This window comes from Pelodiscus sinensis, chromosome 4 (assembly GCF_049634645.1).
Source record: "Pelodiscus sinensis isolate JC-2024 chromosome 4, ASM4963464v1, whole genome shotgun sequence".
NCBI lineage: Eukaryota > Metazoa > Chordata > Testudines > Trionychidae > Pelodiscus > Pelodiscus sinensis.
The window spans coordinates 134061526-134084610 of record NC_134714.1 but is presented as its reverse complement, the minus strand read 5'-3'; the positions used below and the strand labels follow the sequence as shown (position 1 = coordinate 134084610).

At 51.8% G+C, this 23085-nt stretch overlaps 1 protein-coding gene across 1 annotated transcript in view; it reads right to left on the bottom strand.

Moving 5' to 3' along the window:
* The window catches only part of LOC142829296 (uncharacterized), a 53134-nt gene extending 44804 nt beyond the window's left edge, over positions 1-8330 (bottom strand). Inside the window, exons 1-4 of the mRNA XM_075928715.1 lie at positions 8189-8330; positions 6873-6974; positions 3690-3788; positions 1579-2195 (exon numbers count right to left, since the gene is read on the bottom strand). Of these exons, the coding sequence (XP_075784830.1) occupies positions 1579-2195; positions 3690-3788; positions 6873-6960 (804 nt within the window). The 5' untranslated portion in view covers positions 6961-6974; positions 8189-8330. The remainder of the gene's footprint in view (positions 1-1578; positions 2196-3689; positions 3789-6872; positions 6975-8188) is intronic.
* Positions 8331-23085: the final 14755 nt, after the last annotated feature.

Sequence of the window (23085 nt, the reverse complement as noted above, 5' to 3'; positions counted from 1 at the left end):
ACCCAGCTAGGGCCTGGCCCCACTGACCCAATGGCGCTAGGCCAAATGACCCCAGCTAGGGCCTGGCCCCACTGACCCAATGGCGCTAGGCCGAGTGACCCCAGCTAGGTCCTGGCCCCACTGACCCAATGGCGCTAGGCCGAGTGACCCAGCTAGGTCCTGGCCCCACTGACCCAATGGCGCTAGGCCAAATGACCCCAGCTAGGGCCTGGCCCCACTGACCCAATGGCGCTAGGCCGAGTGACCCCAGCTAGGTCCTGGCCCCACTGACCCAATGGCGCTAGGCGAGTGACCCAGCTAGGGCCTGGCCCCACTGACCCAATGGCGCTAGGCCAAGTGACCCAGCTAGGGCCTGACCTCACTGACCCAATGGCGCTAGGCCGAGTGACCCCAGCTAGGGCCTGACCTCACTGACCCAATGGCGCTAGGCCGAGTGACCCCAGCTAGGTCCTGGCCCCACTGACCCAATGGCGCTAGGCCGAGCGACCCCAGCTAGGGCCTGGCCCCACTGACCCAATGGCGCTAGGCCGAGTGACCCAGCTAGGGCCTGACCCCACTGACCCAATGGCGCTAGGCCGAGCGACCCCAGCTAGGGCCTGACCCCACTGACCCAATGGCGCTAGGCCGAGCGACCCCAGCTAGGGCCTGACCCCACTGACCCAATGGCGCTAGGCCGAGCGACCCCAGCTAGGGCCTGGCCCCACTGACCCAATGGCGCTAGGCCGAGTGATCCAGCTAGGGCCTGACCCCACTGACCCAATGGCGCTAGGCCGGGTGACCCAGCTAGGGCCTGGCCCCACTGACCCAATGGCGCTAGGCCAAGCGACCCAGCTAGGGCCTGGCCCCACTGACCCAATGGCGCTAGGCCGAGCAGGCCCCAGCTGGAGCCTCGCGCACCCCCCACACCCAGGGAACAGACTGTCGGCCCACCTACTTCTGACTGACAAGTTTCCCCTAGCAACCAAAGAACCAATTGACTCCTTAGCAACAATTGCCGTGGTAATCAAACCACCCATCCCCTCCTTCTCTCATAGTGACCCATCGTCCTTGGGAACCGGACAGGCAATCCTCCCTCTAGCAACTAACCAATCCCCATCAGTGGTCAGTCACCATGGCTACTGAACTACCAATCCCCAGCTTAGTGACCAGTTACCATGGTAACCAGCACACCAAGCCCTCTGTAGGGACCAGTCAGCAGCGTAACCAGCCCACCAAGCGCTTCCATAGTGACCGGTCACTAGGGTAACCAGCCCACCAAGCGTTTCCATAGTGACCGGTCACCATGGTAACCAACACACCAAGCCTCTGTGTAGGGACCAGTCACCAGCATAACCAGTCCAACAAACCCCTCCATATGGACCAGTCACCAGGGTAACCAGCCCACCAAGTCTCTCCGTACTGACCAGTCACCATGGTAATCAACCCCCCAATGGTGACCGATCACGTCCCAAGCGGCCCCTCCCTTCACTCCACCCCCCACTGCCAGCCCACTATCCGGAGGTGGCGGGCGTTGGGCCGGGGCGGGGGCGGCGGCGTGGGCAGGGCGGGCTGGCCCGTGGCGCTGGTGCTGTCGCCGGCGTGGACGCGCTGGTGGCGGATGAGGGTGGAGCTGCGCCCGAAGCTCTTGCCGCAGAGGGGGCAGCGGTAGGGGCGGGCGCCGGTGTGGGCCCGCTGGTGCACGGCCAGGTAGGAGCTGTCGCCGTAGCTCTTGCCGCAGACGTTGCACTTGAAGGGCTTCTCGCCGGAGTGGATGATCTGGTGGCGGATGAGGTGGGAGCTCTCGCTGAAGCTCTTCTGGCACTGGGTGCAGCGGTAGAGTTTCTCGCCCGTGTGGGTGCGCTGGTGGCGGCCGAGGTCCGAGCGTTGCGAGAAGCTCTTCCCGCACACCCCGCAGGCGAAGGGCCGCTCGCCCGTGTGCACCCGCTGGTGCCGGATGAGGTGGGAGCTCAGCGTGAAGCGTTTCCCGCAGTCGGGGCAGTCGAAGAAGCGGGGCTGGGCCCGCGGGGCGGTGCTGACCCGCCGCCGCCGGCCATAGGGGCCCCAGCGGCCCCCCCGCTGCGGGGGCCGGCACAAGCTCTCGCAGGCTTCGGCCCAGTCAGGGTGGCTGGGGGCATCCGGCCCCGGAGACTCTTCCTCCTGCCGGGGAGGCTCCGCCGCCTCCTCATCCTCATTGTCGCTCGCTGTCCCCTCGCCTGCTGGGAGACACAGCAAGAGTGCAGGCAGGGCTTGCGGCCTGCCACGGACACGCCGGGCACGGCGAGGGCACAGGCAGGGCTTGCGGCCTGCCACGGACACGCCAGGCACGGCGAGGGCACAGGCAGGGCTCACGCCCACGCCAGAGAGGGCTGCCACGGACACGCCGGGCACGGCGAGGGCACAGGCAGGGCTCACGCCCACGCCAGAGAGGGCTGCCACGGACACGCCGGACACGGCGAGGGCACAGGCAGCGCTCACGCCCGCGCCAGAGAGGGCTGCCATTGACACGCCAGGCACGGCGAGGGCACAGGCAGGGCTCACGCCCGTGCCAGAGAGGGCTGCCACGGACACGCCAGGCACGGCGAGGGCACAGGCAGGGCTCACGCCCGTGCCAGAGAGGGCTGCTATTGACACGCCAGGCACGGCGAGGGCACAGGCAGGGCTCACGCCCGTGCCAGAGAGGGCTGCTATTGACACGCCGGGCACGGCGAGGGCACAGGCAGGGCTCACGCCCGCGCCAGAGAGGGCTGCCACTGACACGCCGGGCATGGCGAGGGCACAGGCAGGGCTCACGCCCACGCCAGAGAGGGCTGCTATTGACACACCGGGCACGGCGAGGGCACAGGCAGGGCTCACGCCCGTGCCAGAGAGGGCTGCCATTGACAAGCCGGGCACGGCGAGGGCACAGGCAGGGCTCACGCCCACGCCAGAGAGGGCTGCTATTGACACACCGGGCACGGCGAGGGCACAGGCAGGGCTCACGCCCACGCCAGAGAGGGCTGTCACTGACACACCGGGCACGCCTGCGCCAGAGAGGGCTGCCACTCCGTGAACACCCATCCGCATATACACGCCACCCCTCCCTCCGCACCTGCTCCCCCTTCCAGCCCATCTAGCCCTGTAAACACCCACCCATTTCTTCACCCCTCCCTCTGTCTCCACAAACCCCCCACTGACCCATTGTTGTAAGCCCCCATCCCTCTCTCCCTCCCTCCCTCCCTGTGCACACCCATCCCCACACCATCCACCCACCTGTCCTTGCACAGACCCCTCCTCCACTCCCAGCCCCTCCAGCGGTGCGTCCCAATACCTGTCCTTCCTACACACGTCCACTCCCTTCATCCACCCCCACACACTCATCCATCCATCCTTACACTCGCCCACTAGGTGTGGAAAACCCCAGTTAACCAATCATATCCCTATCGTCCACCCCATACATGTCTCATCTATCCCTCCCTCTCTCCACCCCCTTACAGTCCCCTTCTCCATCCATCCATCCCCATCCCCATGCCAGCGATCCCTCCAGCCCCATGCACACCCACCTCCCTGGGGTCAGTGTTACCTCCCCCGAGGGGAGGGGCCGGTTCTGCTCCAAGGGCCCATGGAGCCCCCCGAGAAAGGCCGGGGAAGGCCAGGAGTCAGGTAGGGCCGATGGAAGCCAGAAGGATCCCAGCTTTTCCCATCACTCCTGGATGGTGTCACTTGGTGCTCACCTGGGATCTCCTGTTCCTCAGAGCCCTGGAGATCCGGGCCACACGGCTCTTCCCCTCGCTCCATCCAGGAGATCCCAGCTGGTTTGGGAACAGGGAATCCTGCCAGCGGGAGGAAAGCAGGTTTGTTATCTTCCCAGCAGGGCTCACTAGGATTGTGCGTGGAGGGCCAAGAGCATCTCCATGCACCGAATTCCATGGCAGGACACACATGGGGCTGTCCACAAACACAAAAAGAGCCTTGCCTATTTCATGAATCCTGATACAACAGTAATTGACAAGTACTTCCACTGTTACATAATAACCAACACATTTCCCAGTATATTCTATTATCCTGCTACAAAAGTAGCTGACCCTGGATAGAGAAGGGAGAAGCATGAAAAAAGCATATAACACAATATAAGCACAATGCCTTCACTATTCTGTAATAATCCAAACATCTGCCAGTGTATTTAAGTGGCAAGAAAAAAGGGTCTAATATCACTTGGTAGAATTATTTTTTTTTATAATTTTGCAATATAATATCAATGTTGATTTTTAAACTTTTAGATGTTTATCCATTTACATTTTCACAACTGTTCAAAGGGGCCTTAAAACATTTCCCCTCCCCCCGCAATTTTCAATTATGGGAAATTAAGGAGAACGTGTCAGACAAATGTTAAAGCTTTACGTCTGCTAAACACAAATTGTCAGTGTCACATGCTACAATACCCGAAGTAACAATTCACTCATTCAAAAATCTAAAGAGTTGGAGTTTGCCTATAAAGTCTTACTCGATCTGCAAATTTTGATGACCATCAATGGAAACATTTTTTGTCGGTTTGTGCGTATATGGGAAGAAGGAAATTTAGCAACATTTAATGATAAAAATTAAATCCTTCCCAACCTCTGTTAATGATGTATATTGTATTACATATTATACAAGCCAAAGCAATAAAAATAAAATATGTAATGTTTGTATTACATTAATTGTATCAAAACTAATAGAATATAAATAAATAAATCCCCCCCCCCCAACTTGCCATGGAAAAAGGGTAAGAAATGAGGGAGGAAAAACTTTAAAAAAAATCCATTTTCTTTTCTCCTCTTCATTAATTTTTTTTAATTAAAATTAAAAATTACAATTTTTAAAAATAACCCCCCCCAAAATAATGGCCTTGAAAACATTTATTTTTGAAGTTTTTCTTGTTTTCCCCATTTTTTTTATTTCTCTACAATAAAAAGGAAAGGGGAAAATGGAAAAAATGGAAGTTGAAAACCCAATTCCATGTAATTTTGTTTTTTAAAAATAACTTTTTTAAACCTAAAATTTTCCATCATCCTGTTTTGGTCCCCCCCCCCCCCCCCCGCCCATTTCCTCCTCCCATCTCTATTTTTTGTAGAAAAAAGGAGAGGAATTGGGAGATGGGGGAGGAAACTGGAAAAGACAGATCATTTTCTAAGTTCATCATGAAAAAAAACATAGAATGTTTAAAAAAATAACTCAGTTTGGAAAACGTTCATTTTCTAAAGTTTGAGGGATTTTTCTCCTTTATTTCCTTTCATTCATTTTGCCACAGCAAAGGTGGAGGAAATGAGGAAAAGAAATCTGAAAAACAACACAAGTTTTCCGTTTTTAGAAAAGTACTTTTTTGAAACCCAAACATTGTTGTGAAATTTCCCCTCCCCCCGCCCCCTTTTAAATTTTCCAAAGAAAAAGGGGCTGGCCAGGAAATTTTAGAAACTGACTCTACTGATTTTCTTCACTTTTTTGTTAAACAAAAAAATATTTGTTTTAATATTCCATTAACATTTCCAATTGTAAAATGAGGTAATATCTTTTATTGGATCCATTTCTTGTGGTGTGAGAAAGAAACTTTTGAGCTGTGCAGAACTCTTCAGGTGTTCTTTGACATAGCTACATATAAATGTCCACTTTTTAATTCGTTGAGGGCTTTCCCTCTTCCCCTCCCACAGAAAAAGGAGACTAAATAGAAAAAATAAAATTTGAAAAAAAAATCATTTCCCACGTTTTTGAAAAGAGCAGAATAAAAAAGCCCTCACGAATTTGCCATGAACATTTTCTATGTTAAAACAATGAAGAGTCCTGTGGCACCTCAAACTGATTTGGGAATAAGCTTTCATGAGTAAAATCCACTTCATCAGATGACTCGGAGTGGAAGTTCCAGAAGCAGGGGTACTTACTATGCTGAAAATTCTTCGTTTTTAAAATGTTTTTTCATATTTTTAAGTGCTAATTTTCATTTTTCACTTAAAAACGCGCCAGATTAAATGGAAATCTATGACATTTTTCTGTTGAAAATTGTTAATTGTTGACATTTTTCTCTCTTTCTTCCACGTCACCACCAACATGGAAAATGGAAAAACCCTTCCATTGCTCATTTCTCACTTCTGTTAAAAAAAAACTTTAAAAAATGGTTTTTAACACCACATTTTTCATGAAAATAACTATTTTGAAAAAAGGCCATTTTTCAAGAAATCTGTCACTCCAAAAACTTCTGCCAACTTCACCCCCAACGGCGTTATCTGGCATAGAGGAAGGCTGGCCCAATGTTTATAGGATGCTAGCCAGTTCCTCGCTCTGCCACATATTTCCTCTATGACCATGGGCGAGTCATTTAGCCGTTCCATGCCCGAGTTTCCCCACGGGGGCGAAAAGCTCTGCCTCACCGTGGTGATAGGAGGTTAAATGCACTAGGGGCATGAGGTGCCCAGATGCTACGGTGATGGAACCAGATAGATCGCGACTGTCCTTCAACTCGGCAGTTCTCTGGACCGTAGCTAGCACGTGCTGGTGTGCCCGCGCCCGGCGTCTGCGGGGAGGCGCGTCAGCACCACGCTTAGGCACGTCAGCAGCAATGCCTTCTGCGCAGAGGCGTCCCGTTCTGAAAGGATCGGGGTGATCAAAGACAGCCCAGTGGGGCACTGAGGGAGGAACAGGTGGGCAGGGGATTGTGGGGAGGGGGTGCCCCAGATGCACTGTGGGAAAGAGGCAGTTGGGGAGAGCCCGGGGCATGGGGGGGGGGGAGCAGGGCAGGCCCAGGGACACTGTGGGAAGGGGGGAGCAGGGCTGGAGGAGAGAGCCCGGGACTGGATCAGCCCACGGGAAGGAGATGTCGGGTGACAATCCCTCTGCCTGCAGCCCTAGGGAGCTGATGCCCCCCGCCCCCCGCCTTGGCCCCTCACCGAGCGAGATGGCATCTCCGTAGTTCTCCTGCATGACGTCCCTGTAGAGCTCCCTCTGCCTCTCATCCAGCAGCGCCCACTCCTCCATCGCAGCCCCGGCACCTGCACGGACGGACGCACCCCAGGTCAGGGCAAACATCTGGGGGGCTGGGAGCCAGAGCGGAAGGGGCTCCCTGAAAACTGCCTCTTCATAGGGGTGGGGGGTGGGGGGAGTTATAATTGGCTGAAAAGTATTATGGACAAGGGGGATGGCCGGACAGACAGACAGAAAGTCGGGGGGGGGGGGGGCAGAGTTCCTGCCCTGAGGGCTGGGCAGGCAGAGGGCATTAGTGGTGTGAATGGGGGCAGAAAGTCCCACTGTGTCCAGCACATCTAGTGCCAGGAGACACCAGGAACCTCCATGCACCCCCAGAGCTGGCTGGGGGTCCAGCTGCTATTGCCCCCTCCCCGTGCACCCCCAGAGCTGGCAGGGGGCAGCCCCATCCCCGTGCACCCCCAGAGCTAGCAGGGGGCAGCCCCATGCCCGTGCACCCCCAGAGCTGGCTGGAGGTCCAGCTACTCAGCCCCCTCCCCGTGCACCCCCAGAGCTGGTAGGGGGCAGCCCCCTCTCCATGCACCCCCAGAACTGGCTGGAGATCCAACTGCTCAGTCCCCTCCCCGTGCACCCCCAGAGCTGGCTGGAGATCCAGCTGCTCAGTCCCCTCCCCGTGCACCCCCAGAGCTGGCTGGAGATCCAGCTGCTCAGTCCCCTCCCCGTGCACCCCCAGAGCTGGCAGGGGGCAGCCCCCTCCCCGTGCACCCCCAGAGCTGGCTGGAGATCTAGCTGCTCAGTCCCCTCCCCGTGCACCCCCAGAGCTGGCTGGAGATCCAGCTGCTCAGTCCCCTCCCCGTGCACCCCCAGAGCTGGCAGGAGGAAGCCCCCTCCCCGTGCACCCCCAGAGCTGGCAGGGGGAAGCCCCCTCCCCGTGCACCCCCAGAGCTGGCTGGAGATCCCACTGCTCAGCCCCCTCCCCGTGCACCCCCAGAGCTGGCAGGGGGAAGCCCCCTCCCCGTGCACCCCCAGAGCTGGCAGGGGGAAGCCCCCTCCCCGTGCACCCCCAGAGCTGGCTGGAGGTCCAACTGCTCAGTCCTCTCCCCGTGCACCCCCAGAGCTGGCAGGGGGCAGCCCCCTCCCCGTGCACCCCCAGAGCTGGCTGCACCGCCCCCCCTCGCCCCGATCCCCTTTGCCCACTTCCCACAGGCTGCAATTTCCTGCCCCTGCTGCTGCTGCGCCCCCTCCGCTCTGACCGCCGCCCCCGGCCCGGCCCCCCACTCACCCCGGCTCCTTTGCACCCCCCCCCTTGGAGGGGGCTCTGGCGCTGGGACCGGCCCTGCCCCCGCCCGGCAGCTGGCGGCTCTCGCAGCCGAGCAGGCTGGGAACAGGAAGTTGCCTTTGTTATTAGAGTCCCCCGCGCGCCGGGCAGCGCCAGCCCCGCGCCTGTCCCCGTGGCCTCGCTCCTGCCGCCGCGCCCGGCCGGGCTGCAAGGCAGACACCCAGTTACCGGCCCGGCACCCCCGGGTCCGGCCCCCTCCCCGGCCTGCCACCCCCGGCTGGCACCCCTAAATCCAGCACCCCCGTCCCGGCAGCACCCCCAAGCCCGCTCCCCCCCGGCCAGCCACCCCCTGGGCCCACAGTTCAGAGCCTGCCCCCCCCCCCCCGGCCCAGCAGCGCAGAGCCCGGCACCCGCTGTCCTGGCGTCTCTGGGCCAGCACCTCTGGGCTCACCATGCCAGCTGTGTATCAGAGGGGCAGCCCTGTTAGTCTGGATCTGCAAAAGCGAAGAGGAGCCCTGTGGCACCTTAGAGACTAACAGATGGATTGGAGCGTGAGCTTTCGTGGGTAAAGACCCACTTCGTGCATCTGCTTATGCTCCAATCCATCTGTTAGTCTATAAGGTGCCACAGGACTCCTTGTCCCTAGTGTCAGTTATGAATGTAAGAAAATCGTGAGTCCTGGTTCCTTATTGCTTAAGCCTTGCTGTGTCTTGCATTACAAATTAAGCACTGTATCCCTCTATCCATCCTTATACACACCCCATCTAGCTCCACATGCATTCTGTCTGTCTATCTATCTATCCCCATACACACCATCTATCTATCTATCTATCTATCTATCCCCATCCACCCCCTCTATCTATCTATCTATCTATTCCCATACACACCATCTATCTATCTATCTATCTATCTATCTATCTATCTATCTATCTATCTATCTATCCCCATCCACCCCCTCTATCTATCTATCTATCTATCTATCTATCTATCTATCTATCTATCTATCTATCTATCTATCTATCCCCATACACACTATCTATCTATCTATCTATCTATCTATCTATCTATCTATCTATCTATCTATCTATTCCCATCCACCCCATCTATCTATCTATCTATCTATCTATCTATCTATCTATCTATCTATCTATCTATCTATCCCCACACACCCCCTCTATCTATCTATCTATCTATCTATCTATCTATCTATCTATCTATCTATCTATCTATCTATCTATCTATCCCAATATACACCCCATCTATCCCAAGATGCACCCTTCATCCACCTGTGCCTTTACACACCTGTACCTTTATGTATCCAACCACCCATCCTCATCCACCCATGCTCAGCCCCCTCCCCGTGCACCCCCAGAGCTAGCAGGGGGAAGCCCCCTCCCCGTGCACTTCCAGAGCTGGCTGGAGATCCAGCTGCTCAGTCCCCTCCCCGTGCGCCCCCAGAGGTACAGGGAAGAGCGACAAGAATGATTAAAGGTTTAGAGAACATGACCTATGAAGCCAGGCTTCATGAACTGGGCTTGTTTAGTTTGGAAAAAAGAAGATTAAGGGGGGACATGATAGCGGTTTTCAAATATCTAAAAGGGTGACACAAGGAGGAAGGAGAAAATTTGTTCCTCTTGGTTTCTGAGGACAGGACAAGGAGTAATGGGCTTAAAGTGCAGCAGGGGAGGTTTAGATTGGACATTAGGAAAAAATTCCTAACTGTCAGGGTGGTCAAATATTGGAATAAATTGCCAAGGGAGGGGGTGGAATCTCCCTCTCTGGAGATATTTAAGAACAGGTTAGATAGACATCTGTCAGGGATGGTGTAGACGGAGCTTGGTCCTGCCTTGAGGGCGGGGGGCTGGAATAGATGACCTCTTGAGGTCCCTTCCAGTCCTATGATTCTATGATTCTATGATTCTATATGCATACCCTTCTATCAATACCCATCTATCCATCCCCATGTGCACCCTACATCTATATATCTATTTCTCCACGCTCATACATACCTCATATCCCCATACAAACCCCTTACCTATACATCCAGCCCTCTACATTGTTACTTATCTATCCATCCAGCTTCATATACACAACTTTGTATCACCCATACATCATCATCCATCTATATATCCCCATATGGTCGATGGATCTATCTATCGATCTATCTAATCCTCATATACTACTATATCTATCCAGCTAGCCACATATGTAGTGCCCAATCTACGTGTCAATGTACCTGTCTCCACCCCATCCTCTATCTATCCATCCATCTTGGGGAAATAAAAACACACCAGGTCAATTGCAAACATTCCCGTGCTCTGCAATCGAAATGATGCATTCCCATTTTGACATTTTTATTAGATTGCATTATAATTTGTAAATGTCATAAACCGAATGTCTTTTGGGAAGCGGAAAACGGAGCTGTTTCCTATTGAAATATTATTGCCCCCTCCCCTGGGGGATGGCATTTTATTGCAAGACACGTTTTCATGGAAATGTTCTGTTCTGGGGGAGGGGGGAGGGTTGACTAGTTCCAGTCACTTATTTCTATTGCTGTAATAATAAATAAACCCTGGCTCTTACCTGGCACTTTCCATCAAGATATTTACATAGGAGGCCAGGATCACTATCCCTGGGAAACTGAGGCACGGAGCTGCAGTGACTGACCCAAAATAATGCAGCCATCCGGTGATAGAGGCAGGAACAGAGTCCTGAGTTCACAGTCCTCTATCCAGAAATCCTATGACCTACTAGCAGCAGGGGCCGTGTGTTCGTTGCACCTTCCAGAGTCACGCTGACTCACTACAGAGTCAAAACTCACAAGTGGGGCTTCACAAACAAATCACAAGATTGGCTTAAAAATCTGGTAATTTTTTAAATGATAAATTGTGGGGGCTTTTCGTTTGGCTACAGTTAGGGTCACTCTTGTTTTGAACTTCTGTCCCGCATCTATGAGAACTAAACATTTTTTTTCCAAATGGAAGCTGATTTCACATGACTCCAGGAACTTCAAGGAAAATATGTCATGAGAATTAGATGCTGCTCTTGGTGATCCGGGTCTGAATCTGGAGTGACTTCACTGACACTAATGGAGTGAGGATTTCCTTGACCCCAGAGTGGATCCAGACTCACACTTCACCCCATGTGGAGCTGTGTGGGAACCCCCCTCCCCCAAAAACTCACTCTGGGTTTGGGAGCTACCATTCTCATGAGAGGGGGAGATGGGAAAATAGTCTCAAAGGATTTAACTCCCTTCCCAGATTAAAAAAAGGCATGTAATGGGAGAGATTTTTATTTTGAATTTCCTGACAGGCACAACAAAGAAAGCCATAACAAATTTTTTTCAAAAGACAATCTTTCTAAAAGTGCACCAAAAGACTAAAAATAATAAAAAAAGTACACCAAAAAATTCAAAAATAAAGAGTTAAGCTAGCAATTTAGGAAAAAGATTGGATGGCTAACAGCAACTAGCTTGAATCGTACTTAGCCAGCCAATCTTTCTCCTAAATTGCTAGCTTACAACTTTATTTTTGACTTTTTGGTGCACTTTTTTATTATGTTTAGTCTTTTGGTACACTTTTAGAAAGATTGTGTTTTTAAAATATATATGTATATATTAATGTTTGTCTTTTTTATCTTAAATCTCATGTGTTTCAAGTAAAAAACTACAAGGTTCATTTTGATATGCTTATATATTTTGAGCTAGACTTTTTTACAAAAATTTTTTGCACTAGGTATTTACATTTATAATGAAAAACAGTTGTGTGTAAGTCAAGGATAAAGTAATTGAGGTGATCGATCAATTGTTTTGTTGGTGAAAAGGAGGAAGGCTTCGAAGATGCTGTAATTCTTCTAAGGCATCTTTATGACAAACATTGTCACCCATTCATGTGTTTGGATCGATTTTGTCGATCTCTATGCTTTCTAAAGAACGTACTTGACTAGTGCCATAAACGGTTGAGCTGGTGCAAAGTATTGAGAGTCACGGTTCACAACCGCTCTATCCAGCGTAGTCCCTTGTAGTTTGTGGACAGTGACAGCGTAAGCGTGGATTATTGGAAACATTCACCGCTCCACCAAGCCGTATCCAAAATTCACTTGAAATTGATATGTGATTGGCTCGATTATGTGCTTTGCGACATTGCCTTTGAATTCAATTTCAACTGTAGGGATATTGGTTTTGTGAATTTTGTTGCGTCGGAAGTAGGCCCATATGATATTGGTGATGGTGCCAATTTTGCCGTTGACCAAGCCTTTTGCTTGGTCAACATTGTACCGAAGCATAACTTTAGTGCCCAGATGTATTCCAATTCTCTTTGGAATGCCTGCCGTTCAATTGATCTTTGTTGGGATAGCTTGATCAAGGTTAGGCACTCATCTTCTCTGCTTAATGAGGGCATCTTGCACTGTGATTGTGAACATTTGGAGGTTTGCATTGTCTAAACCAGACAAAACTTGATTATTGTGGTTGTCTACCATTTTACAAGTTGGCATGATTCTCAAAGCTTTTCTGGGTGAAAAGTCCCCTTGTTGTTTGCTTTCCTCATATGTACGCAGTAAAATATTTAGTTGTTCTCGTGTGAGTTTTTCCTCTTGAAGATTAAAAATTGCGATAAATGTTACATCCCCTTGCTGTCACCTGTTTTCAGTACATTCACAAAAGCCAATGAAGCGCCAGTGATGCAACGCAGGCCTCATTGAAACAGGTTGCTTATAAATGGGACTGCCTGATACTGGTGGACGTTGAAGGAGATCACTGAAGATGAACCCACCACCCTGCACTCCCCATAAATCAATTCCGGCTTGCTCAGAAATGTTACCCCCCCCCATAAGTGAAATGGTTCCATCCAGATGAGAGCGAAACTCCCAGCAGGGGGGATGAACACTTTCACTGTTGAGGGATGGGCAGAGGTAAAATATTACAGGTTCAAATTTGACCCATTGAATGTTCATTTCTCCAGCTCTGAAAAATCAGAGACTTTTGGTTTTATTTTTTTTGTGAAAGTGGGGATTTATTTATTTTTTTTACTCAAATTGTCAGTGCTGGGGATTTGCATGAGGTCACTACTCCCCCTGCCTCCGGTGAAAATGGAACATTCCAATATGCCAGGGCAGTTGGCCAATTCCTCCTCCCACTGAAAAATGGAACTTTCCAAAGTGGCAGTTGACCAGGTCCCTTCTCAGTGAGATTGGAACCTTCCAAAGTGTCAGTTATGGCAGTTGGGCAGGCCCCGCCCTGAAGGCCTTGGCCACGCCCCTGCCGTGTGTCTGAAGGGATTAGACCCCATCCACACTGGGCACTAAGTGGGGTTTACAACACAGGACAGGAAAGCCCCTATAGAAAATCCAATGGCCAATGGGGTCAGTTATGGGGCAGCTGGCTCATATGAAAGGCCCCACCCAATACCCCACACTAGTGGTTGTCCTAGAGCAAGGAGTGGGGCATAGGACTCCACCCCTCATGCAAACCAACGTGAGATCTCCCACGAGACACCGTGGCCGCATTTCCAAATTGAAATATTTCCATTTTCAACAGAAAATTTTCAGCTGCCGTTATTCAGTATTCAAATTCTACTGGGAAAAAATCAACACGTTTCCTCCTCCTGAACCCCATATTTCAACTTGTTCCATTCATACGGCTACAATAAAAGCTTTTCTCCCATCGGTGGGTGCAAGGTCTTTGACGCACATATGGCTTCAGACTTCAGACTAAACCAGTTTTAAGGAGTCTAAATCACTCTGTTCTCCCTTTATATGAAAAGTTCCATTTGTTAATAAACGATCAGATCTCTGTTTAGGTCAAGAGCTCATTGATTGTGATACAGTCCTGACAGGCCAATAACGGTGGCATATAACCACCTATATAGCATGTGCTGCCCACGTCAGTAACATGTTTATAACATACACAGATCTTTCATTAGTCCTTTGTAATATCAACCATGATCAGTGTCCTCTGTAAGCTGTGAGCTTGTGCAGCCACTCAAGAGAAATTCAAATGGCACACAGCTATTTAAAAGCACATCCATGGCTAGCTTTTGTGTTTCTATTGGTGGTGCACATTTGCACATGGCCTGGTGCACATAAAATATTTATTCCACACAAGGATGGAAAAAGTCTGCACATGGATAGAAAATATTAGAGGGAACATTGACCATGACCCTAGTTTCTCCTCTTAGTTAAATTTCTCTGCATCTAGAAACCAACCATTTCTTACAATGCTGGTGAGACTATAAGGCCCAGTCTTCCAGCCAACCATAGAGTAAAAGAGGAGAAGAGTGGCTAGACAAGACCTCAAGAAAGCTCACCCTGGAGTTGCAGTGTGACCTACAGAAGACCCCACCAATGGCATCTTGGTTTGTTCAAGGTCTTGGTCTTTCCCCGTGCCAATGAAAGACGTTCTCATGGTCAATAAGCACATCAATATAGCATAACTGTAGCACGACCCTCTGTTGGGTCATTAGGGGCATTTGAACACTGGGTCTTCCCGTGATAAAAGCATGATCCTGACCATGCCAATGTCCTGTAAGCAAGTCATACCCTTGAAAGGGCAACTCCTTGTAAGTAAGGCTCATATAGCAATTCCCTGTGGGAGAAATCTGCCCTACAGGGGGCAACTTCCTGTGATCTACACCGAATAGAGGATGCAATTTCCTGTGGACAAGACCCACCCTACAGTGGGCGACTTCCTGTTGGCAAGATACAAATGGGAGGGGTGACTTCTTGTGAGCAAGACCCATGCTACAGGGGGAACGTCCTGTCAGAGAGACCTGCATGGGGTGGGGGGGTATAACTTCCTGTAAGCGAATACCCTCAGGGGTGCAACTTCCCGCAGGCCAAACCCCTGCTAGAGGAGTTGACTCCCAGTTAGTGCCACCCTACTCAATGGCACAACTTCCTGTGAGACCTGCCTTGTGACACCACTTCCTGTGAGCGAGGCTCGCTAGACCGATCGACTTCAAGCCAGACCGTGTCCTCGTGGGGCGACTTCCATCAAGCAACACCCGCCTACGGGATCAGCTTCCTGGGAGCCACAGCTGCCCCAGAGGGAGTACTTCCTGCAAGCTGCCTCCCGCTGCCCCTCTAGTCCTGCCTCTTCTCGTGGGTCGTCTGGTGCTGGGTGAAGGCAGTGCTCTGAACAAAGCACCGGACGCACTGGTAGGGCCGTTCACCGGTGTGGGTGCGCCGGTGAGCTGCCAGGTTGGAGTTCTGGCTGAACGGCTGGCCATAGTCGGGGCAGCGGTAAGGCCGCTCACCGGTGTGGGTGCGCCGGTGCTGGGCATAGGTGGAGTGCTGGGAAAATCACCTTCTACACTGGGCACACTGGTACGGCTGCTCCCCCGTGTGGGCGCACCCGTGGGCAGCCTGGTGGGCCTGGTGGATGAAGCTACGCCCACAATCCCCGCACCAGAAGGGCGTTTCTCCCGTGTGGGTGGTCTGGTGGGTGATGAGGTTAGAGGTTTTGTCACACACTGGGCAGTGGTCGCGCTTCTTGTCGGTGTGCACCCGCTGGTGCTTGACTAGGTAGGAGCCGTCGTAGAAGCCTTCGCCGCATTCCTCGCACTGGATGGGCCGCTCGCCGGCGTGGATGCGCTGGTGCTGTGCCAGCTTGGCACTGTGCCCGAAGGCTTTGTCGCACACGGCCCCACTCGGAAAAGTTCCCCTTTAAACCTTGTTCACCTGGGGAAACTGAGGCAAAAAAGGAAACTAATGACTTACCTCAAGTTCCCCAGGGAGTCTTTGGAGGAGCTGGGGATTGGAGCCCTGAGCCCCTCTGAGCCCCACTGCCGTGGCCGTTACCAGAGGAGGCTGGGTGCCTCTCCCCCCGGACTTTAACCCACATTGCAGGATGCAGCTGGGGCCTACTGTTTGTAAAGCTCCCACATTTGCATTTTGCTCAGGGAGCAGGACTGTCCTGTCTCACCTGGGGATTTCCTTGTCCCTGTTCTTGGAGGAACTAGTGAAGCTTATCTGTGTCCTGGTGCCCAAAGCACGGCTGGGGCCCCAACGTGCCAGGTGCTGTGTAAACACAGAGCTAAAGAAAGTCTCTTCTGCAAAAGGATCCGAGCCAATTACCTGATATCCACTGGCCATCTCTGGGGAGTATTTCCACCAGGCACTGTGGGTATCAGAGGTAGCCATTTGCCTCTGGTTCAGCTATAACTCACAGGCCCATATCAACGTCCCCTCTAATCTTTTCCAGCCATGTGCAGAATACATTTTATGTGCCACCAAGGCATGTGTGAATGTGCACCACCCATAGAAACAAACAAACCTAACTGTGCGCTCTGCGAATCAGCGGGATGGCATTTGAATCATCTCTGAGTGCACACAGCTTGCAGGGAACCCTGGTCTGCATTGTTACAGCACCTCTTACCGTCGCCACATCTTCAGTGTAGACTGGAGACGCTGACTCTCCAAGTCTATGGGCCCGTTCCAGCGCTAGCCAGGGTGATGCCTTTCCAGGAATGACCCAGCTGTTGCAAGGCGAGGAAAGCTCAAGACAAAAGGTCAACGCTGCTCGCAGTCTCAAAGGGTACGTCTACACTACAACGTTAATTCGAACTAACTTAGTTCAAATTACTTAATTCGAACTAAGCTAATTTGAACTAACGGATCCAGACTAAAAAACTAGTTTGAATTAGCGTTTTGCTAATTCGAACTAGCATGTCCACATTAAGTGGACCCTGAACAGGGCTTAAGGATGGCCGGAAGCAGTGCCGGCAGGGCATCAGAGGAGGACTTAGAGCGTGGAGATGCTGTCTCAGGCTAGCCGAGGGCTGTGCTTAAGGGGCCCCACCCCCACCCCGGACAGACAGTTCTCGGGGTGCCCCGCTTGCAAAGCAGTCCTGGCTTGGAGTGCCCGGAGTACCCACACTGGGCACATCACAGCACTCGGCCATCAGCCCGGCTGCACTTGCCGCAGGCTGCCATCTGGGGAGAGGGGGCAATTGGGGGGCTGCAGGAGAGCTTCCACCCCCAGAAGCCCGCAGAGCCAGCCCAGTCCTCCCCATCGGGGGCTTGTGCCCCATTCCTCCCTCACCTCCTTCCACTTACCCTTCCCTAGCCCCTCTTCTTGATGTGCAAAATAAAGATAACGTGTCTTCCAAAATGGAATCTGTCTTTATTGAACAAATCTGGGGGAGACTGGGAAAAGGAGGGTGGGAGAGGAGAGGGCAACTAAAATGATCAGAGGTTGGGAACAGGTCCCATATGAAGAGAGGCTAAAGAGACTGGGACTTTTCAGCTTAGAAAAGAGGAGACGGAGGGGGGACAGGATAGAGGTCTCTAAAAGCAGGAGTTGGGTGGAGACGGTGCATAAAGAAAAGTTCTTCATTAGTTCCTATAAAGAAGGACTAGAGGACACCAAAGGAAAGGAATGGGTAGCAGGCTTCAAACTAGTAACAGAAAGTTGTTCTTCACAAAGCAAAGAGTCAACCTGTGGAACTCCTTGCTGCAGGAGGCTGTGAAGGCTAGAACTAGAACAGAGTTTAAAGGGAAGTGAGGTAAAGTGATGGAGATGGGGTCCATGAAGTGCTATTAGCCAGGGGGTAGGAGTGGTGTCCCTGCCCAAAGTTTGTGGAAGGCTGGAGAGGGATGGCACGAGACAAATGGCTTGGTCACTGTCTTCGGTCCATCCCCTCCAGGGTTCCTAGGGTTGGCCGCTGTCGGCAGACAGGCTACTGGGCTAGATGGACCTTTGGTCTGACCCAGGACGGCCATTGTAAGCTCAGGGCTCAGGGTCGGGGGTCTCAGTGGACCCCCTTGATTTTCATGCACACCTGCTCCTGGGTGGCCAGGCTGGCAGCTCTCCTGCCCTAGACGGCCACTTTCCTGCGCCTAGTGCGGAGATCGTGGACGAGGTCCACAATGTCTGCACTAGTCCAGGCGGGTGCCCGCCTCTTGCGGTCCCGGGCAAGCTCCCGGGAGCCGCCAGCCTGGTCCCGGGAAGAGGGGGAGGGCTGGGGGGCATCGGGTGGGTGGCTCGAGCCATGCCAGGTGCAGGGTCTGCTGGCTGGGTGCTGGCAGGCTTGCTCCTGGCACGGGCACCGTAGCCAGCCCGTGCCCCTTTAAGGGGTCCGGGGCCGGGAGGGGGGCAGACGAGTTTCCCTGGTGTTGGCCAGAGTGGCCACCAGGGAAACCTGGGGAGGGCTAGCCTCCCACTAGTTCGAATTAAGGGGCTACACACCCCTTAATTTGAACTAGCTAGTTCGAACTAGGCTTAATCCTCGTACAATGAGGTTTACCTAGTTCGAACTAAGCACTCCGCTAGTTCGAATTAAGTTTGAACTAGCGGAGCGCTAGTGTAGCGCCTATCAAAGTTAATTCGAACTAACATTCATTAGTTCGAATTAACTTTGTAGTGCAGACATACCCAAACTGACTAGTTTGCACCACAAAAGCATGTTTTGCAAAATATCGGAGTGGGTGGGGAAATTGCGATTTGAGGAGTTTTCCCTCATTTTCTATCACAATATGCCAATGTAATTTTCATTCAAAACCAATCATTTTTCAAAATATTTTTTTGGGGAAATTCTGATTTGGGAAGTTCTTCCTCATTTTTTATCTCTGTCAATTTCTTTCCAAAACCAGTCATTTTTCATTTTAAAAGCATATTTTTGTAATTATTTTTTGGGAAAAATTCTGAGTTGGGGGCATTTTTTCTCAGTATTGTTCCCAACATTAGTTTCATTCTCAAGCCAACAATGTCTCTTTCTTTTTAAAAGGTCCGACAAAACTGGTTTTGTTAGAAAAAATTCAGTTTGGCTGTTTCTGGTTTTCTGCCTCTGATATGCAACAAATTAATGATGTCCAGGTATCTTTCCTCCTTCCTGGTCATTCCTTTCAAAATCCACCATTCTTCTCCATCCATAACGATTGTATTTTCTTTACAATTTTCTCAACACTTTTTAATTTGTTTTTAATATTTGGGGTTTTTATTCAGAATTCCATAGTTCTTCTAATTCCAACACTGTTTTCTTTTTCTTTAAAGTATGTTGCAAATCTTTTGTCAGGGAAAAGATTTGATTGGGGGAAGGAATTCTTCATTTTTTCCCATTCCAAAATGTCATCATTTTGCTTTCAAAACCAAAATAGTTGCTGTATTATTTATGTGCGTTTTTTTAAAGGTGTTTTTTTTTTGTATTACATGTCCTTTTCTTTCCAAAATGTTGGTCCATGAAAATTGTTCTCTCCTCCTCAACCTTTAACTGTTTTACAAAACTTTTTTGTGCATTCTTTCCTTGTACTTTTTCCAAGTCTTTTCCCCTTTTCATTTCCTCTTCCTTGCTCTGTAACATTTCCAAATTTCCCTCCCTCTTTGGAAAAATTATAGCGCCATCAAAAGGAGAAAAAAAGGAAATTATTTGATTCAGCCGTTCTGTAATTTCCCCAAGCTTAGTGCTAGACGCAAGTGAAGTTTTTCGAAAAAAGGCCACTTTTTTCGAAAAAAACCCTATAGTCTAGACATAGCCTATGTAGGATGCTACACCAGAATTTATGTCCATGTTTAAGAGTGCGTCTTCACTGCACCCTTACCTTGAAATAAGCTACGCAATTAGCTTATTTCGAAATCTGATACAGTCTACATAGCAACAAATTTTGAAATAAAGTGCTGTTCCAAATCGTCCCTTGTGGAATGAGGTTTACAGGGACATCAGAATAGCAAGCCCGTCCTATTTCGAAAGGACAGGCATTCTCAAAAGATGCAGAATAGCAATTTTGAGCTACTTCTGGTATCCTGAAAACTCCACAGCGTAGATGTAGCCAGAAATGAGTTTTGTGAAATGTTTTGACTGACACTTTTTGGGATGAAAACGGGATTTGCATCAGTGTCACCAACTTGGGGTTTTTTTGGGGGGAGGGGAGTTTAAAACAAATGACCCCAAAATATTTGATTTTTGATTCAAAATGACTCTTCACTTCCAAATCTTTCTTTTTATTTTTTTACAACAAGTAAAAAAACAAACATGAAATAGTGCCCCAAATGGTTCATTCAGGCTCCAACAAAACAAAGGATTCTCTTTTCCAAAAATTTGGGGGAAAATTAATGTTTTGGTCAGTGCCAAACAATGTGCTAAAATTGTTCACAATTGGCATGGAAATGAAAAAAACCCATCCTTGCTCCAGATGTAGCCTAAGGGTTGACTGTGTCTAGACTCGGTAGAGTAACACATTTGGGTGAGTTTAAACAAGCTGAGAAACAACATGGACTTTAATGTGGTTGGTTTAATACGTACTAACCATGCAATTAAGTTACCTTGGTGGGGATCCATGGATTCATGAAGGCCATCAGGCCCGGCCTCCCGCATCACACAAGCTAGAGGATGTCCCCAAATCATTCCTGGAGCAGAGCTTCGAGCAAAACACCCAACCCAACGATTTTCAACGTTGCCAGCGATGGAAAATCCACCACACTGGTCCCGATGGCTAATGCCTCTCACCGTTAGAAAGTCAACACCTTATTTCTAGTCTGAATTTGTCTGGCTTCCCATCCAGCCACTGGATCGCTGTCCGATGGGCTGGCTCTCACGTCTGGGTCCCCACGTAGATGCTTCTGGGTTCCCGCCCTTACGTCATCTTCAGTAGTCCCTGTCACTTTTTCCAGTGTTGGGGGCGGAGCCTGAGAAGGAAGGGATTGTAATGGGGTGGGGCCTAGGAGTATGGGAGGAGCCATGGGCATGGCAGGTGGTAATGGGAGGAGGAGCCTGTCAGGCAGCGGGACTAAGAGGGAGAGGCAGAACCAGGGGCGAGTCAGTGGGTGGCAACTGGTGAAGAGGGGGCTATTGGGAGGGAAGAGGCAGAACAGGGGGTCTGTCAGGGCCAGGGCCTCGGAGGAGACAGTCAGTGGTGGGACCCGGGAGGGAGGGAACCTCTCAGGGGGCGGGGCCTGGGAGGGGGCGTGGTCAGAGCACCTGAAGTGGCTCGAATTTACGCCGGGATGAGCACACGGGCGCCCCGAGCCAGGGCCGGCGAGCGGGGAAGCAGCAGGCTCTGAGGGGAGGCTGACCCACGCCCCGGCCCCCGGGGCCCTCCTCCTTGCCGTGGGGCAGGCTGGCTGGGTCAGCATGCCGCCGGCAGTGGGACACCAGGTGGGCGCTCTGGATAAAGCCGCGCGGGCACTGCCCACGTTTGAACGGCTTCTCCCCGGAGTGCGCCAGCCGGTGCTGCCTGAGGACGGAGCTGCCTTGCCGCACTGGGGGCAGGACTGGGCCGCTCGCCCATGTGGGTGCAGAGCTGCTTCACCAGATCTGAGTGCTGCAGGTGGTGGGGCGCTCCCCCCAGCGGGGGGCCCCGGGCGGGGTGGAGGGTGGCCTGCGTGGGTCCCCGGTAGCGGGACTCTGGGGTACGTCCTCTTTGGAGCGCCCTGAGAACAGCCCATCAGCTCCGCTCCCGCGGGATTCTGGGACGGATCCCCTGGGTGTCGCCGTGGGAACGGTCCGCTCCCGCGGGATTCTGGGATGGGTCCCCTTGGGTCCCCTTGGTGTCGCCATGGGAACGGTCCGCTCCCGTGGGATTCTGGGACGGGTCCCCTTGGCGTCGCCGTGGGAATGGTCCACTCCCGTGGGATTCTGGGACGGGTCCCCTTGGGTCCCCTTGGTGTCGCCATGGGAACGGTCCGCTCCCATGGGATTCTGGGACGGGTCCCCTTGGGTCCCCTTGGTGTCGCCATGGGAACGTTTCGCTCCCGTGGGATTCTGGGACGGGTCCCCCTGGGCGTCGCCATGGGAACGGTCCGCTCCCACGGAATTCTGGGATGGGTCCCCTTGGCGTCGCCGTGGGAACGGTCTGCACAGCTCTGCTCCTGCGGGATTCTGGGATGGGTCCCCTTGGCTGGGGGGCAGAGAGCGGGGCAGGGCTCAGTAGAGGGCGCTCTCCTTTTCCAATCCAAGCTGTCTCTTGTGCTGAAAATGTGAATTTTACTTCTAGGATAAAGACTTCGTGCAGCGAGATCTCACCCAGAGTTATCTCTGCCGCTGGTTTTAACTCCACACTCACCTGAGTTCCAGTGTCATCTGAACTGTTCTGGGTTAGCATACCCGGAAGGCCAGGTTCCCATCTGGAGTTAATCTGAGGAAGATTCGGAGTAAGTCTGCTGGCTTCACATCACAGAGATCAGAAACCCAGCTGTGACTCCACTGCTGTCAGTGGGCTCACTCCAGATCCATCCCAGGGTCACCGATCTCAGACTCTGGCCCTGACGGGGGGTCACTCCGGACGGGATCAGAAGGAAGTTTTTCTGTTGCCTTTGAAAACTGCTGGAAATAATTCTCAGGGTCAGTGGCTAAGGCAAAATGGTAACATTCTGCTTGGGAGGGATGCTTCAGGTCAGGATTAGTGCCACTGGTGCATGATTTTGACCCAGGAGACGATCCTAAGCTGTGCGCAATCATTTTATCAGGAATCTCCCATTGTTCCCCATCCTCTCGCCTCCCCCCACTTCCCATAATGCCTTGAGCTTCAGGAGTCATGTGAAAAACTCTGCTTGCCTTTAAAAGTGCCCAATCATCAATGGTTGGTCCTTGTTGGAGAAAACCCTGAAGACACCATTCCCATCAGTACCGAAGCAAGAAGGCAATTAAAAAACACAGGGGATTTACTTGAGTTGGTTATGAAATCTCACGATTTGCCACAGCAAGCTGGCGATTTTTGGAGGCATCAGGCATAACTTCTGAACACTTGGGGCTGGTAACGCCATGGAAATTGGCGTCGTCCCTGGCTACTCCCAAGCTATGGAATCAGGGCAGCAGGATTTTGGCTTGGTGCGGACGCCAGGTGGAGGTTTGCCCGTGCAAGCGCTGCGTGCTCGGGTGGCCCTATCATCTCTCATGTAGCCCCATCTGCTTTAACCCTGCCCTGCAAGGGGGTTGTCTGTGGGTCTGGAGAAAAAAGGATTAAGTCCC